Here is a 15,549-nt window from a genome sequence, read left to right as displayed (position 1 = left end):
GAGTACTTCCAGCATTTTATTAAACAACATCCCTCCTGGAATTCTTTCATCTACTAGTTACATTTATTTTTAAGAAATAACTACAATTATGAGGCATCACCTCCTTCTAAAGCTTCATTAGGCATCTTCAATAACAACGCTACCCCCCACCACTCCCTTGATTTTGTTATATTTTTCCAATATCTTCCCTTCAACCAAAATTAAGCTTACTGGTCATGGGCCTATGGTTCAAAGGCTCTGATTTCTTTCCTTATTTAACTAACAACAGCTCCCTTACTCTTTTATTCAAGAGACCATCTACCCCGCTAACAATATTTTTCAATTTAACTCCAGGCAAATACATAATGACACTATTATACTTAGTTTACAAAAGTACACTCGATGGACCAAATAGTTTTCTCATTCCATGTTTTCTTAAATAAACTGACTGTAGTGACACAAATTGTGAACAGGGCAAGTATATGTAACAAGGTATGGAATCCAGGCACTTAGGCCAGAATTAAGGGTAAAGTCCATTAGAAAAACAGACTACTGTGATGATAAAAATGTGTGAAGGGGGATGCATATGAGAAAAAATATATAATTTGAGCATGGTAACAATTTAGAGAACACAAGCAATGAGGCATGATACAGAATTCAGGATTACAAAAAATATTACTTGTTTAGACCTCTATTAGTGACCACAAATGCAAATTATTTCTTACACTTAATTATGAAATGACACACTGAACGCTTTTCAATATCACATTTATGTGTGGTTTAGTGCATTATGTGCTTATACAAGATATCTATATATCCTTTGATTTATCAGAGTATAGAATTCAGTACAAGTTAATTGGCTTATTTTGATGGTTCAAAACTGTAAACTACAATCCTAGGATGACTGAATGTTCAATGTTCACAATCTGTTTACAAATATCCGATTATGTTAAAAACTCTCAGTTGGTGTTTAACTGGGATACACAATTGCCACCCAATGATTGGTGCATTTACATTTGGAAGCAACTAAAGAAACTGGATGCTTAGTTCCACAATAATAATTTAGGAGTCTTTGGAGCCTGACTGACATTCAGTAATCAATAGCTACAGAAAAGTGACATATACTTTTCATTTGTTACAGCTTTCACTGCATTTTTGTGTCTGAACCCAAATATGTACAATTATACTATTACTAATTACTATCAATTTCATCATCATCTATTTGTAGGGTATTGTGTGAACTGGAAATCATGAGCAACTTCTCTCTCTTTGTGTACTGTCTCTGAACACACCTTTGAGGTTTATCCACCTTTTGTTCATTGCTTGGCATTATACTTTCTTGTATGATATCTTCATTAAGATTCTCTGTACAATCATCACTAGACTTGTCTATGGCTTCTGGTAGTACAACATTAGACTCAAATGAGTCCTCATCACCTAACTTTATGTAGCCCTTACTGTTGGTGCAATCTAAACGTGTGCAGCTTGGATCTATCCCTTCATCCTGCATCGTGGATGTGGAAGGATAGTCATCAAGATTCATGAGTTTAGAGTGAATTGATAAAGTGTGGAGAGAAAGATTGGATCCTGTTCTCTGAAATGGAACAGGAGAAATTTGGGACACTTGGGAAGAGGGATTTTGAGAGCTTTTGTTAGATACCAACTGGTTACCATTTAACCATGAGGTATTTGAAGTCTCCATTTCTACGCTCTGGTTATTATCTCCAAGGTGATCATTGCTTATGGTTATATCCGCTGAAATAGAATCAATCGTTTCAATCTGATCAGAGGCAAAATGGTCAAATGCTTGTTGAGTTTCATTACACTTTTCTGAAGTCTGTGTTTCATTCCCATTTTTCCCTTTTGTGGCAGCACCCTCTTCCAGGACACAGTTGTTCAGTTTGATGACAGGCAGTGTGAATGCACTAATGGAAGAAGTGACAATTGACTTAGCTCCGCACATTTGGGGCATTTGGCTTTTATCATTCATTCTGATTCTGTCTCTGCAAATACTGTACACAGTATCGGAGAATGTCTTTCTATCTTTGGGGATTTGTTGCTGCAAGTTTGCTACAAAATCGCAGTGCTTTTTACCAACATTTTCTTTTGGATCCATAGGCTTTACAGTATTACCAACGGGTGTCCGCCAGGTACTTTTGGCCAACATTGCTGCACAAAAAGAATCAGGAGATTTGAGATTATCCATGCTTTTGGACTGCACGTAGTTGACAAAACCATTAAGCGGCCCACAATCCTTTGTCCTCAAATTATGTACATCTATAACTGTAGAATAGATGTCTTGTATATTAATTATTTTGGTTTTCTTGTCTCTATTTTCATGAAGCACTGTATTGGCACAGATAAACAAAAATATACCAATTCCCATAATGAGGGGTCCCAAAACCTTCAGCTTTTCAGAATGTAAGTAGCTGGCTAAAAAATTAGAAATAATCTCCAGTGTTGTAGTCTCTAAACTAGTGTTACTGGTGGTATTGTAAGATTGGACCTTGATAGTCTCAAAAACGTCAGTGCCCTTAGGCCAGTAGCCCATCACTGTCATTGCTATCCCTACCAACAACACCAGGATTCCAAATGCAGCAATCAGTCCAGAAATGGAGAACAGCTTCAATTTGCCTTTCACCACCACTACATCACTCTTGCATTTCTTTTTTGCTTTCCTTTTGTGCTTAATAACACGATTACGTGATCGAAAGGAATCTTGTCTTCTGGCTGAAATACGAAGAAGCCCTCCTGTTGCTATCATGATAAATCCACTTATCAGCTATATCTGAAAAACAAACAAACAAAACAACAATTTAAAGAATGAGAACAGATGGAGCAACATATGTAATTATTAAAAGGTGACTAAATCTAATTCATAGCTGATGCGCTGAAATGTCACTTATTGCAACCAGTTCAAATTTTAAAAATGAATTTCCAGGAACTGATAGTGATTGGCGTAAAGAATATTTGGTCAGCTTATTTATCATCACTTCAGCAGCATTGGGCAAATTCTGGCAGATTTCAGAATTTTTTTGGGACTCCTTCAGGAATTCAAAAAGTCAAGATGCTCTTAATTCAAATAACAACAATTTGTTCAGCATTGATCTTGTTTGTTGGGAATGGGAGTTCATGATTAGTATTCAAACAAGGAGCATTATAAGTCCACCATTTACAGCAGCAAATGCTGCACAGTAAAATGTCACAGAAAGACAACAGCATTTTAAAATTCTGGCTTCAAGAACACAAAATATCACATTTGTTGATAGGACTGTTTATAAAATGGAGAAATGAAAATCAAGTTTGTTTTTTTTTAAATTAGAAAAGCAGTTAAGCACAAGAATTTAATAAACCTGATGACACAGTCACTTTTCCAGCAGTAAGTCCTGCTGTAACTGAGCGAATGAGGTGCTTGCAGGTTTAGTTTGCCCAGCAGGTCACATTAAGTAATAATTACAGTGATTGCAAAGGCCATACATTAATTCTGTTTCACAATCCCCCATCAAACAAATTACAAAAGCACAGTTAAGAAGTAACACATAATTTGAAGACTTATGCCCTGATTTTAATCCCCTGTACTTGACAAGAACTGGACATGTGCGAAATTATTAAATAAGGACAGTGTATTAATTTCCCCATTCCTACCATTTTCCCTCCCACAGCCTATTTAACTCCTGGTTTTCAGGTATATGAGGTACAGTCAAGTTATTATGTATCAGCATATTACGGGGAAATATACTAACCAAATAAGAATTGTTCAAGATATTTAACTTTCCTTCTCTTTCATATAAACATCAGATTTGATGCGATGATTTTCAGCAGACATGATTAAAAACAGTTTTATCATTGTTTGCAGCATACAGATCTATATAATTATTACTAACCAGTGATCTAGTTAAATGTTTTCAACAATTCTTATTTAGGCTTCAGATTTCTCTATAAAAGTACTGATTGAAAATCGGTTTTGTTTATTTCACCTAACGTCCTCTCCCAATTTTAGAATTTAAGCTGTTGAAAAAAAAACTTGAAATGTTTATTCTGAGGTAAACAGTCCCTTTTGTGAAGCACCAGGTGGTGCAATAGTTAACAGATTGCTGGGTCACCTCTGAGACATGGGGCAGAATATTGCCATCGGCATGCAGGGGCGGGCCTGACACGCCAATGCGTAAAATGACATGAGATGACGTCGGGCATGCGTCCTGACGTCATCGCGCGTCATTTCGATATTTCGTTTGCACACCGGAGGCATCTGCGCGCCTGGCGAACTGTCAACGGCCTATTAAGGCAATTAAAAAAGTAATTTACCTTATTAACAACGCAACCCATCCAACCTTAAGGTTGGCGGGCAGGCGAAGAGCCCAAGCGGCCTTCATGTTTTTCAAGAAACCTCATCCACAGGCGGGATGAGGTTTCATGAAGGTTTTATAAAATAATTAAATAAATTTTGCTAAATTCACAAACATGTCCCAGCTCATGTGACACTATCACATAAGGGGACATGTTTAAATAATTTTTTACTTCATTCATAAAAATTTTTTATCATCAACTTAATTTCCCTGAGGCACGGAACTGCCTCAGGGAAATTGCTGCGTTCTTCCTTGCGCATGTGCGAAAGAGCGCAGGCCCCAACTCTCCCTCCTCCCCCCGCCCGCACAGGTAGTGCTGAGCACTACAGGCCATGCATTACGCTGGGCGGGCCTTAATTGTCTCGCCCGGGTAAAATGGTGATCTGCTCCGCGCCCGCCTGCGCCTGCTCCCAAACAGCCTGCTCACCATAGGAAAGATTCTACCAATGAGGTTGAATTCCTATTGGTAGATTAAAGCTTCCTACTGGTGATAAAAACAATCCTACATCAAATAAGTTTGGGCAGTCTTTCACGAGCTTCCACTGAGCTAGGGCCTACAGCTTGTTTGCCCACCCTGAAGCCACCGTGACCCAACTTCCAGATTTTAACCTGCTCTACTGAGCTGGCAGCAAGGATGCCCATCCAAAGTCAGCAGGACCCTTCTCTACATGTTAGGTTTCTAGATGCCATAGAGGAAACTGTACTTTTAACTAGATAGCCTAGGCAGGAAGCCACAGTGGGGTAGGGGCAGTTCTGGATTTAATTTTAAGGAATTAATCTGGGCAGGTGAAATGGGTACCAGTGGGAAGCATTTTATAGTGATCATAATTCAGTTAGATTTGGATAGTCATGGAAAAGGATGAAGACAGACCAACAGGAAAAGTATTAAATTAGGAAAAGGCCAATTTTACTAAGCCGAGAAGCGATTTGGCAAAAGTCGGCTGGAAGTACACAGCTTTTGAAGGTAAATCAATATCAGAACAGTGGGAGGAACCAAGGAGAGTTCAGAACTAATATGTTCCCACAAAGAGTAAAAAGACAGGATTTACAACTTTAGACCCCCCCGGGATATCAAGCATATACAGTAGATTAAGGCAAAAAAAATCTGTTGTAGGCCAATAGCTCTTTACTGCAGAAAGGCTGCAGGATTATAGAAAATGCAGGGGTGAAATTAAGAAGGAAATTAGGAAAGCAAGGAAGAACATGGGGCTTTTTGAGGTCGTCGGGCGGGCACAGTGGGCAGGCCTGGGAGCGGCTGGGAAACAGTCTGCCACCCACGTTCGGCCCTATGACTTCACGCTGGTAGGCCAATTAAGGCGTGTAACATGGCTCTTCACTAGTTGGCAAGCGGGGACAGGGGCCTGTCAGACGCCGGGTCCAATAGTGACCTGGTGGCCAGTTTAAAACTGGCACAGTTGGGCCCTGGAAGGCTGCCGGCAATGAGCAGAATTCCAGTGTTGTGAGCAGGCAAGTATAAATTATGGCGGCTGCAGACGCCAGGCGGGAGGGCAGGCCAGGTGGGCATTCGGCCCTCCAGTTTTCTGATGAGTGCCTCGTGGTCCTCCTGGAGGAGGTGTCTGCCAGGAGGGACACCCTTGTCCCCAGGGATGCAAGGAGGAGGCCACCACACCTAACAAAAAGAGCTTGGAAGGAGGTGGCAGTGCTGGTCAGCAGCCATGATATTGTGCGGCGCACCTGGGTTCAGTGCCGCAAGAGGTTTAATGACCTGCTGTGCTCAGGAAGGGTGAGTACCGTGTTGGCATGGATCAGTGTGGTGAAGTGTTCAGGTCTGGCCGACCCCCCATGGACCTCAGGGGTGTTAGAGTCTGAGTGCGAATTATCAGTGACGCCGGAGCCGGCCAAGGGGGTGATCCCTGGCTGCTTTGACTGAGAGCCTTGCGGCTCAAGGGCCACGACTCGGTTGTGCCCTGCAAAGTGCTCCTCAGGTGGGGTTGGCCAGGCTGCAATGGCGCTGCAGGTAGAGAGGGGACTAATCTATGCTCCTCTGTCCCTTCAGGAGAAGAAGACCACTCCTAACAATATTGAAAGCTCACGGACCGACGGAGGCCCAGCTAACCTCCTAATCCTTTCCAGATACCAGCAGGATGCCTTGGACCTGGAGAGGCACCACGCACCTCGGTCAACCAGCCTCTGAGAGGCTGGGGTGTCAGATGAAGGCAAGAGTGCAGTGCACAAAGGTGAGAGTTTCAGATGGTGCAAACTTTCTTGTGTAGTCTCATCATCGATGGGAGCCTCAAAACTGGGTTCCCCATTAATCATTGAAGGAGGATGGCACCATGATGCAGATCTCCATGGTCTCACCAGGGTGCCTGGCATGCACAGTGACAGTGCAGTGACTTAAACTAATGAAATGTTGTTCTCCCTTAAGTTTGCCACCAAGCACCCGATCGCAGGACCCCGAAGACCCAACCCCTGACGCCAGAGGCCCGCCAGGTTCCAGAAGCACCTGTGTCACACCTGCTCTCTGAACCAGGCACCAGCGCAGATACCAGCACCTCAGTGGGGATTAGATCTTTGGCTGGAGTGTCAGTGCACAGCGGTGAGGGCACTTCACCCTCTCTTGAGGTGTAGGTGGAGGCAGAGAGTGCACAGGGTGCTGGAAGTCGGAGAACTGCTGGAGACCAGGACGATGCTGAGCCGAAGACAGATGATGAGCCTCTGGAGTTGTCCATTAGGCGGCAGCTGCTGGATGTCCAACGAGATGTGCGGGAGGATCTGGTGGAGATCCATGAGGGTGTGCGTGCCATGGTCTCCGTTATGGAGGAGTCCAAGTGGAGCATGAGCACTGCGGTGACCCTCCTGTCCGAGCGCACTGCCTCCTCCATCGAAAGAGTGGGGACTCTCATGGAGAGGCAGCTCCAGGAACAGAATCAGAGGTTCCTGGAGTTGCGCTCAGACCTGCAAGCCCTCACACAAGCACTGTGCTCAGGTGGTCAGCGTCCGTGTGGGAGATGGATGAGGCACCCAGTATCCCAGCTAGGTGCCCGTCCATCAATCGTGAGCAGGGAGGTCCAGAGCGATCTCATGTTGGTGCACTAGCTGCTTGGCGGCTCTGCGGGCTCCTCTCAGGGCGCTCTGGATGACAGTAGCAGCAGCCCCTCCACCCCTCTGCCAGTGACCATGGCATTTAATGAGGCTGCAGCGACTGGGGAGATGCCAACTGTGGCACTGGCTGCTCCCTCCCTGACAGGGCCAGCACAGGCTCCACTGGCCAGAGGACAACTGCCAAGGTCATCAAGGCCAAAAAGACATAAGAGTCAGCAGGCTTCCTCCAATGCCGATGTCAGCGAGGGGGGAGCACCTAGACGTAGCACTCGCAAACATAAGTTTAAGGCACCATGAGCACAAGAGGGACTGGTCACAGGTGATCTTCTGTTGTGCAATGTTTTGTTTATTTTAACTGGTCTGGTGTTGAAGACCAGAGAAGGTTCTGTTAATTCGTTTCGAGTATCAACAGGAGATAAATTTTCTTTTGTCGTAATGGCCCGAGTATGCTTCACCGTTTTAATTTAATGTGGCGCAGGGTACGTCAGTTTGTAAAGCTGGATGTGGGTGGCTCAAAACTTTATTGCATAAGTACTGAGTGGGCTTTGGGAGCTAATGAACGGGTCATTTCAGACATCCGGGATGGGGGCGGCAGCCCTGGGTTGAGGTTGAAGCTGATCTTTGGTAGCCTAGCTAAAGGAGCGTTGGATCAAGATGTCTCTGATGTCCCTGCCTCGCTGGAGATTACCGAGGTCTACCTCCATGGCCTCAGCGTTCTCCTTACCGTGCCCTGACTCGCTACTGGACTCATCGTCTGTGGCCTGTGGAGCTGCATCAAGATCCTCTTCCTCCAGTGGGATCCCTCTTGCCAGTGCCAGATTCTGGAGAGCACAGCATGCAACAACGATCAGTGATACCCGCTCTAGGGAGTATTGTAGTGCACCCTCTGAACGGTCTAGGCATCGGAAGCGAATCTTGAGAAGACCTATGGTCCTCTCTACCACCACTCTTGTAGAGGCATGACTCGCATTGTAAGACTTCTCTGCCTCTGTTCTTGAGTGGCGGAGAGGCGATATGAGCCACGTTTTCAATGGATAGCCCTTGTCACCCACCAGCCATCCATCCAGTCGGGCTGGAGCACTGAAGAACCTTGACACCTGGGAGTGTCTCAGGATGTAAGCTTCATGAGTGCTGCCAGGGTACCTTGCACAGACTTGCAGAATCTGTACCTTGTGGTCACACACTACCTGCATGTGCAGGGAGTGGAATCCCTTCCTGTTGGCGAAGTGATGGGCCACAAGTGTGCAGTCGACTGCACCCTGGATGCGGGGGAACCCAGTAATCGCTGCATACCCTCTAGCTCACTAAGCCTGGCTGACCTCGTCTGTACGGTAAAGAATAAAGGTCAGTATCCGCCTGAACAAAGCTTCTGTCACCAGTTTGATGCAACTATGGACAGCTGATTGGGAGACTCCACAAAGATACCCACTTACCCCTGGAAAGACATAGAAGTTGAGGGCTGCTGTGACCTTCAGAGCCACTAGCATGGAGTGCCCAGCCACACCATCGGAGCTGATCTCAGGCCCAATCATTTGATAAATGGAAGTCACTGTCTCCCTTAAGAGGCAGAGCCTCCTTTGGCATTGCACCTCAGACATATTGAGGTAGCAGTATCACCACCTGTAAACTCTGGCAGCAGGATAGTGGCGTCTTATGCGGCCCCTTCCATCTTGGACTTCCTGCTGGCCCTGCGCCCCTTGTGCCTGCACCTCTCCTCCCACAGATCCCTCCCCTGGAAGCTGCATTGGGACACCTGGCTTCCTCTCCCTTCTGCCCTTCTCTTCCTCCTCAAAGTAGGTGCCACCACCGGAGACCACAATCCCCATTACCAGGGTAACAGGAGGCTGTCTGACACCTGGAAGGGCCCACATGGTCTGAATCCTCCAGGGGGCCTTTGGAGACACCAAGGAGTCTTGAAACGAAGCTTGGAAATGCTAACAATGAAACCCTGAACAGAAACGAAGCTGCCAAGTACCAATAAGTCACCGGCAGCAAACTATCTACCAAGCTCCTCACTACTCACACTGGCAATGCTGCTGACCCTTTTTATCTTGCCCTTGGATGAGGTTTTTGAAATTGTGGGTTGCCCGCCTGCCCATTTTGCCCGTGTGACAAGCGCGAAAACGCACAGGCAACGAAATATCACCGTCAATTTGCTTTTTAGTGGCCTTAAGTGGCCTGTTAATTAATGGCGGGCACGGCTCCAGCACCTGCTCACGCCTGCTGACCAAAATATCGTGCAAGTGTGCGATGACTTCGGGACACTTGCCTGCAGGATGTAAAATTCTACCCATGAAAATATATTGGCAAGTAAAATCAAGGAAAACCCAAAGATGTTTTATAAATACATAAAGGGCAAGGGGATAACGAAGTGCCATTTAGTGATCAAAAAGGTAACTTGTATGTGGAGGTGGAAGTCATGGTTCTTAATGAAGACTTTGCATCTGTTTTCACAAAGAGAAACAGACATTGTGGTTGAGGGGAGATGTGAAATATTGGATAGGATAAACATAGGGAGGAAATATTAAGGGGTTTAGCATCCATTAAAGTGGATAAATCATCAGGCATGGAAGAAATGTATCCCAAACTGCTAAGGAAAGCAAAGAAAGAAATTGCAGAAGCTCTATCATTTTCCAGTCTTCTCTGGCTACGACGTGGACTGCTAACATTGTACCATTGTTGAAAAGGGGAGGAAGGGATAGCCCAAGTAATTACAAGCCAGTCAGCCTAAACTTGGTAATGGGCAAATTATTGGAAACAATTCTGAGAGACAGCATAGTTTAGAAAGGTAGCAATTAATCTAGGACAATCATTTGTTAAAAGAAGGTCTTGTCTGACTAACTTGATTGAAGTTTTTGAGGAGGTAACAAAGATTGCAGTGAGGGTAGCACATTTGATGTCGTCCGCACAGATGTTTGCAAGACTTTTGACAAATTCCGACATGGCAAATTGGTCAGAAAATTAAAAGCTCATGGAATGCAAGGGGAAATGGCAAATTGGATCCAATATTGTCTCAGTGACAGGAAGCAAAGGGTTATGGGGGTTATGGTCAACATATGTTTTTCTGACTGGAAGGTTGTTTCCAGTGGGGTTCGTCAAGACTCATTACTTGCTGTTCATGGTTAATATCAACAATTTAGACTTAAGTGTAAGGGGCACAATTCAAAAATTTGCATATGATACAAAAATCGACTTTGTTGTTGACAGTAAGGAAAAGCTGTAGACTGCAGGAAGATATCAATAGACTAGTCAGGTGGACAGAAAAATGGCAAATGGAATTCAATCTGGAGAAGTACAAGATGGGGGGACAAGCAAGGCAAGAAAATGCACAATAAATGGTTGAATACTGAGAAGAGTAGAGGGACCTTGGAGTGTGTTGTATTAGGGTGTTAAGGACTGAAAGGGTTAATGTGGGACTACCGTCCACATGATGAGTCACATGACTAGTAGAAGTCTAGTAGACGTCAGAATGGAGAAAGCTCATGGCTTGGACTGAAGAAGCCTACTGTCTTGTTTATCTGTACATAGTTATGTTCTACAATAAATAGTTACTGTTCAGACTCTATGCTTCTGAACCTCTTCCTTAGACAACCACAGTAACATACAACATGGCAGCAGCACATGATCCCGAAATCTCCAAAAATAAATAAAAATTGAAAAATCTGCAGTCTGACCTGAAAATAAATGCACCAAAACGGAAAACTTTGATGAAACAGTTGGATATTTCCAGAAAAACTACATAACAGACATGGAGGCTGAGAGTCAGAGAAGAAATCAACTGTGCAGCTCAAGAGGAACTCGACCATAGCTTGTGGACGTTCATTGAAAATCCCAATCAAAAAGCAGAGTCAAAGAACCGAGTAACTATCGAGGAAGGGTGAGCAAACTTTGAAAAAGGCTTGAAAAAAAGCTTCTAAACAAAGAGCTGTAACCAGACAGAACTGGGAGATGGTTCATTTTTAAGTGAGCAGTTTGAAATATGACGCAGCCCAAGACCAGAGTTGGCACCATAACACATGGTGGCTGCGTGGTGAAAAAAAGGGAGAAGAAAAAAAAAACCTGCTACTAAATTCAATCCTCCAGCGACAAAGTAACTAACTGACCTTAATATTGTTTGACAATTTTTCCTGAGCTTCAGAGAAGGTTTGACGCAGCTTGGTAACAGCAGAGGTTATCTGAAAAACCCAGAACAGCGCTAGAAAACTCGATTACTGCAGCACCATTTAAAAAATTTAAGGCAAGTCTCTCCTGAGCTGAAAACAGCGATGGATTCAAAATTTACTTTCCAGAATGATTCAGGAAGATGGAAGGGCCAGACCAGACAGATTAGAACACTATGGAGGAGCAGATTTTTAAGACACAGAATTGCATGAGGATTAAATAATAAGTCAGAGGCTGAGCAAGTTAATATATCTGTATATTCAATTGCTGACAATGTAATAGCCAGACAAGGTATTAATGAATCATCTGACAAATTTCAAGAGGTCAGAGAATCCTTTGACCATTTCTTTAACCTACAGAGCAGCAACATTTTGGAAAGAGCAAAGTTTAACAGAAAGATCCAAAAGCCTGGAGAACTTGTGGAAACCTTCATCAATGATTTGTATCAGTTGGCTGAAGGCTGTGAATATGGTAATCTTAAGTCTGAACTGATACGAGACTTCACAGTAGTGGGGTAGCTGACGATACCCTTTCTGATCTGCTTCAATCCAAAGAAGATCTAACTTTTGAGAAGGCGATACAGATTGTCAGACATCTGAGGTCCGTCAGCAAAATAGATCAATATTAAGACTGGAAGACAAACCATGGTACAGCTCATTAAACAACGAAATGCAAACGACACTCCAGGTCAAAGAAGACCTTACGCGATTAAAACTCAAGATTGCAGTGCTGTGGCACCAAAAGCCTCAGGCATGAAGTGTCCTGCAAGCATGGCAGAATGCTTCTACTGTAAAAGGCTGGGACACTTTGGGAAAATGTGCAGATCAAAAAGCTCTAAACATACTGAGGATCACCAGCGAACCTTCACACAAAAAGACATCAAAGAAATAGAAGAGTCACACCAAGGACAACAACAATGCTTCCTAGGTCAAATTAACGATCCCAGATATACCTTCCTAAATGTTGACATATGTGTCAATGGGCACATTACTAATTTTAAATTAGACACAGGAGCAAGCGTGACAGTCCTGTCCGATAGAGAACTGTGGCTAGCCAACCTCTGGCTGTGGATAACAGACACCCCATTATATGGCCCAGGATGGATCAAAACTAGGCACGTTTCTAGAACCACTCCAATATGGGAACAAGCAGATACTGGAGACACTATATGTAATTCGCAATCAGGAATTTTCTCTCCTGGGCCAAGACTCCTGTGTTGCCCTCAACCTCATCAAAACAGCAGAAGATGTCAAGGAACAAACAGTCATTGAGTATACTAAGTTGGAGATTGTCAAACCATCCAACAGCTCGACTTGGACTTAAGTGCAGAATTTATGATACTGTTTACTGAGGACCCAGCTTCTTCCCAAACAGATGAAGGTAACGTTCTTCAGCCTGAAGAGGAAATGGATCAGCTGGATCAAAGAGTGGCTGAGTTCCACCCTGACTCTTCATCACCCGGAGAATAGTCAACAAGGATCGAAGTTGAAACTCAGGTGATAAGAAACGTTAGTACAATCCCACATTCATCTGTCAATGTTGACCCCTTATTAAGTGCATCCACACCGACCCATCCACCAGAACTGGTGGCCCAGGGTGAAAATACCCAAATGGTTTCAGAACTCGAAACAAATCCAAATCAGATATAGGTCCACCTCTTCTATGTTAGAGGATACTGACCTTCCTACCACATCAGGGTAACTACATTGGAGAGGCAGCAAGACGTTACTCAAACACCTTTCTCACCTCAGGAGACCACAATCCAGGATTCCCCAAAACTTCAGGAACCAGGGGCTACATGGAAAAAATGCTCTAAAGGCAAAGCATGACGGACCAAATCATTAAAAAGAATCAGCGTCAATTCAATAAACAAGGATAGGAAACATCGTCAATGCAAAGAAAAAGATAAACCCATGACATCCTTGTCATGAAAGAGAAACTATTGACAGGGAACAGCAAGGAGAAAAAGAAAAGGATCAAGTGTTGAACCTCAAACAAGCAAAACACTAAATACTGCATCTTCTACTGAAGAACAGCCAAGTCAGAGCAAAGAAGTCCAAGTTGAGACTACCAATCCTCCAAGCCTCAAAAAAGGACCCAATCAAGGAGAGTCGTGAAACTTCAGAAACTGAGATACAATGGCCACACAGACTTAGGCTAGGAATTTCCGTACCCACCAGCGTCAGGCATGTTCAGTGGTGTGAGAAGACAATATAGCGTGATCGGTTTCAAGACGGCGTGAAACTAATTCGCGATTGTCCACTCAGCCCGCCAATGGCAGGCTACGTCTCCTGCCATCAGATGTCGGGAACCTCACTGTAATACATCTGCATATCATTATTAGGTCAGCCCGTCGTAATCATCCCCCCCCACTGGATGTCCATCTATGTCAGCGGGAAAGCACACCGACGTGTTTCACAACAGCATATAAAAGGGTGTGCACTTGGTGGGCTGCACTTTGAGGGGACCTTGGAGGTGAGTACGATGTGCAGCGCTCACCAGGGTCGTCTGTTGGACTTCAAGCTTGAGACGACTTGTAGAGGGAGGACAGGAGCAGCCCTGCCATTGAGGTGACTTGTGGGGGGAGGGCAAAGGCAGCACAGCCGTTGAGGTGACTTGGGGGGGGGGGGTGGAATTTGGGGTGGGGTGTAGGGTGGGCGAAGGAAGGGGCCACACATTAGGGAAACTTGTATAAAGTGACCATTTCTCTGCAGCCGAGGCAGTTCAGGTGCAGCCACATTGATACGATTGGAGTCAAGCCTCTAGCTTTTCTGCCCACTCAAGCAACGCAGTGGCATCAAAGTGCCACCAAGTGCTTCAGAGCTTTTCATCCCCAGGCACAGACTGGCCATGGATCAATCATTGCTGGAGGCATTCACAGCCCCTTGCAATGTCATCATTCAGGTTTGGACCAGTCTCCCCCATGGTTCAAGCTAACAGTGCAGCCTTGCAGTGCTGGTTAGGAGAATGCCTGTGCCTAAGCTGAGAGCACAGCGTGCACTCCAATGGGCAAAGCTGCCGCCAATCAGTCGGGTGGGTGGGATCTCGGGCAGCCATGCAGCGCACTGATCTCTGGCCATCCAAGTGGTGGCCAGCACTCTCCAGAAACTGTTAAGGGGCCATCACACTTAACCAGGACAGGTTCTTAGTACACCCATGCTAACCCACAGGTCTCTCTCTTTCATTCTGCAGGAGAAGTACATTAGGGTCATGGAGCCTGGTAATCTAGCTGTATGACTGGTGGCCTACAGAGAGCGAAGACGAGGCAGCTGGCGCTCCTGCACATGCTGCCGAAGAGCCACAGTGAGCCGTAGCTGGTCGGCGCCTAGCGACAACCAGGGTCTACAGATGCTGCCTTTCATTCCTGCAGATGACCGAGAACCAGTGTTGACGAAGACTGTGCATGTCTAGGGAATTAGAAGGTAACATCTACCAGCTGCTGCAAGATTTGGCGTCACAGGAACATGGAGGGCATCCACTGCCAGTGGCCATGAAAGTGACCGCAGCGCTCAATTTCCACACCAATGGCTCCTTTCAGGGCTCCACAGGTGACCTCTGTGGGATCTCAAAAGCCTCCACCTACAAATGCATCCATGAGATCACGGATGCCATCTTTGAAAGGGCACACAACTTTGTGCATTTCGCCTGGGACCAGGACAGCCAGGATGCAAGAGCAATTGGAATCGCCCAGATCTTGGGTTTCCCATAGGTGCAGGGTGGGATTAACTGCATTCACATGGCGCTCAGATCTCTATCGCAACACACGGTGAACTGCAAGGGGTTCCACTCGCTGAATACGCAGCTGGTGTACAACCATCAGAAACGCATCCTGCAGTTGTGCACACGATTTGCACCAGGGAGTGTGCACAACTCCTACATCCTCAGTCAATCACAGATCCCTGAAGTCTTCCAGAGTCCACAGGAGCTGCAGGGTTGGCTCCTAGAGGACAAGGGTTACCCACAGAGGCCGTGGCTAATGACACCCGTGCGGCGGCCT

The 15,549-nt window shown here is 45.2% G+C and overlaps 1 protein-coding gene across 5 annotated transcripts in view; it reads right to left on the bottom strand.

Moving 5' to 3' along the window:
* Nucleotides 1–731: 731 nt before the first annotated feature.
* LOC144679645 (transmembrane protein 200A-like) overlaps nt 732–15,549 on the bottom strand; it is a 42,102-nt gene continuing 27,284 nt past the window's right edge. For all 5 annotated transcript variants that reach the window (XM_078540229.1, XM_078540231.1, XM_078540230.1 and 2 more), the window contains exon 2: nt 732–2,767. In XM_078540229.1, the coding sequence (XP_078396355.1) occupies nt 1,172–2,743 (1,572 nt within the window). In that variant the 5' untranslated portion in view covers nt 2,744–2,767 and the 3' untranslated portion in view covers nt 732–1,171. The remainder of the gene's footprint in view (nt 2,768–15,549) is intronic.

Source organism: Cetorhinus maximus, chromosome 4, assembly GCF_964194155.1.
Source record: "Cetorhinus maximus chromosome 4, sCetMax3.hap1.1, whole genome shotgun sequence".
NCBI lineage: Eukaryota > Metazoa > Chordata > Chondrichthyes > Lamniformes > Cetorhinidae > Cetorhinus > Cetorhinus maximus.
Note: the sequence above shows the minus strand (reverse complement) of the source record. Positions and strands in the feature narration are given on the sequence as shown.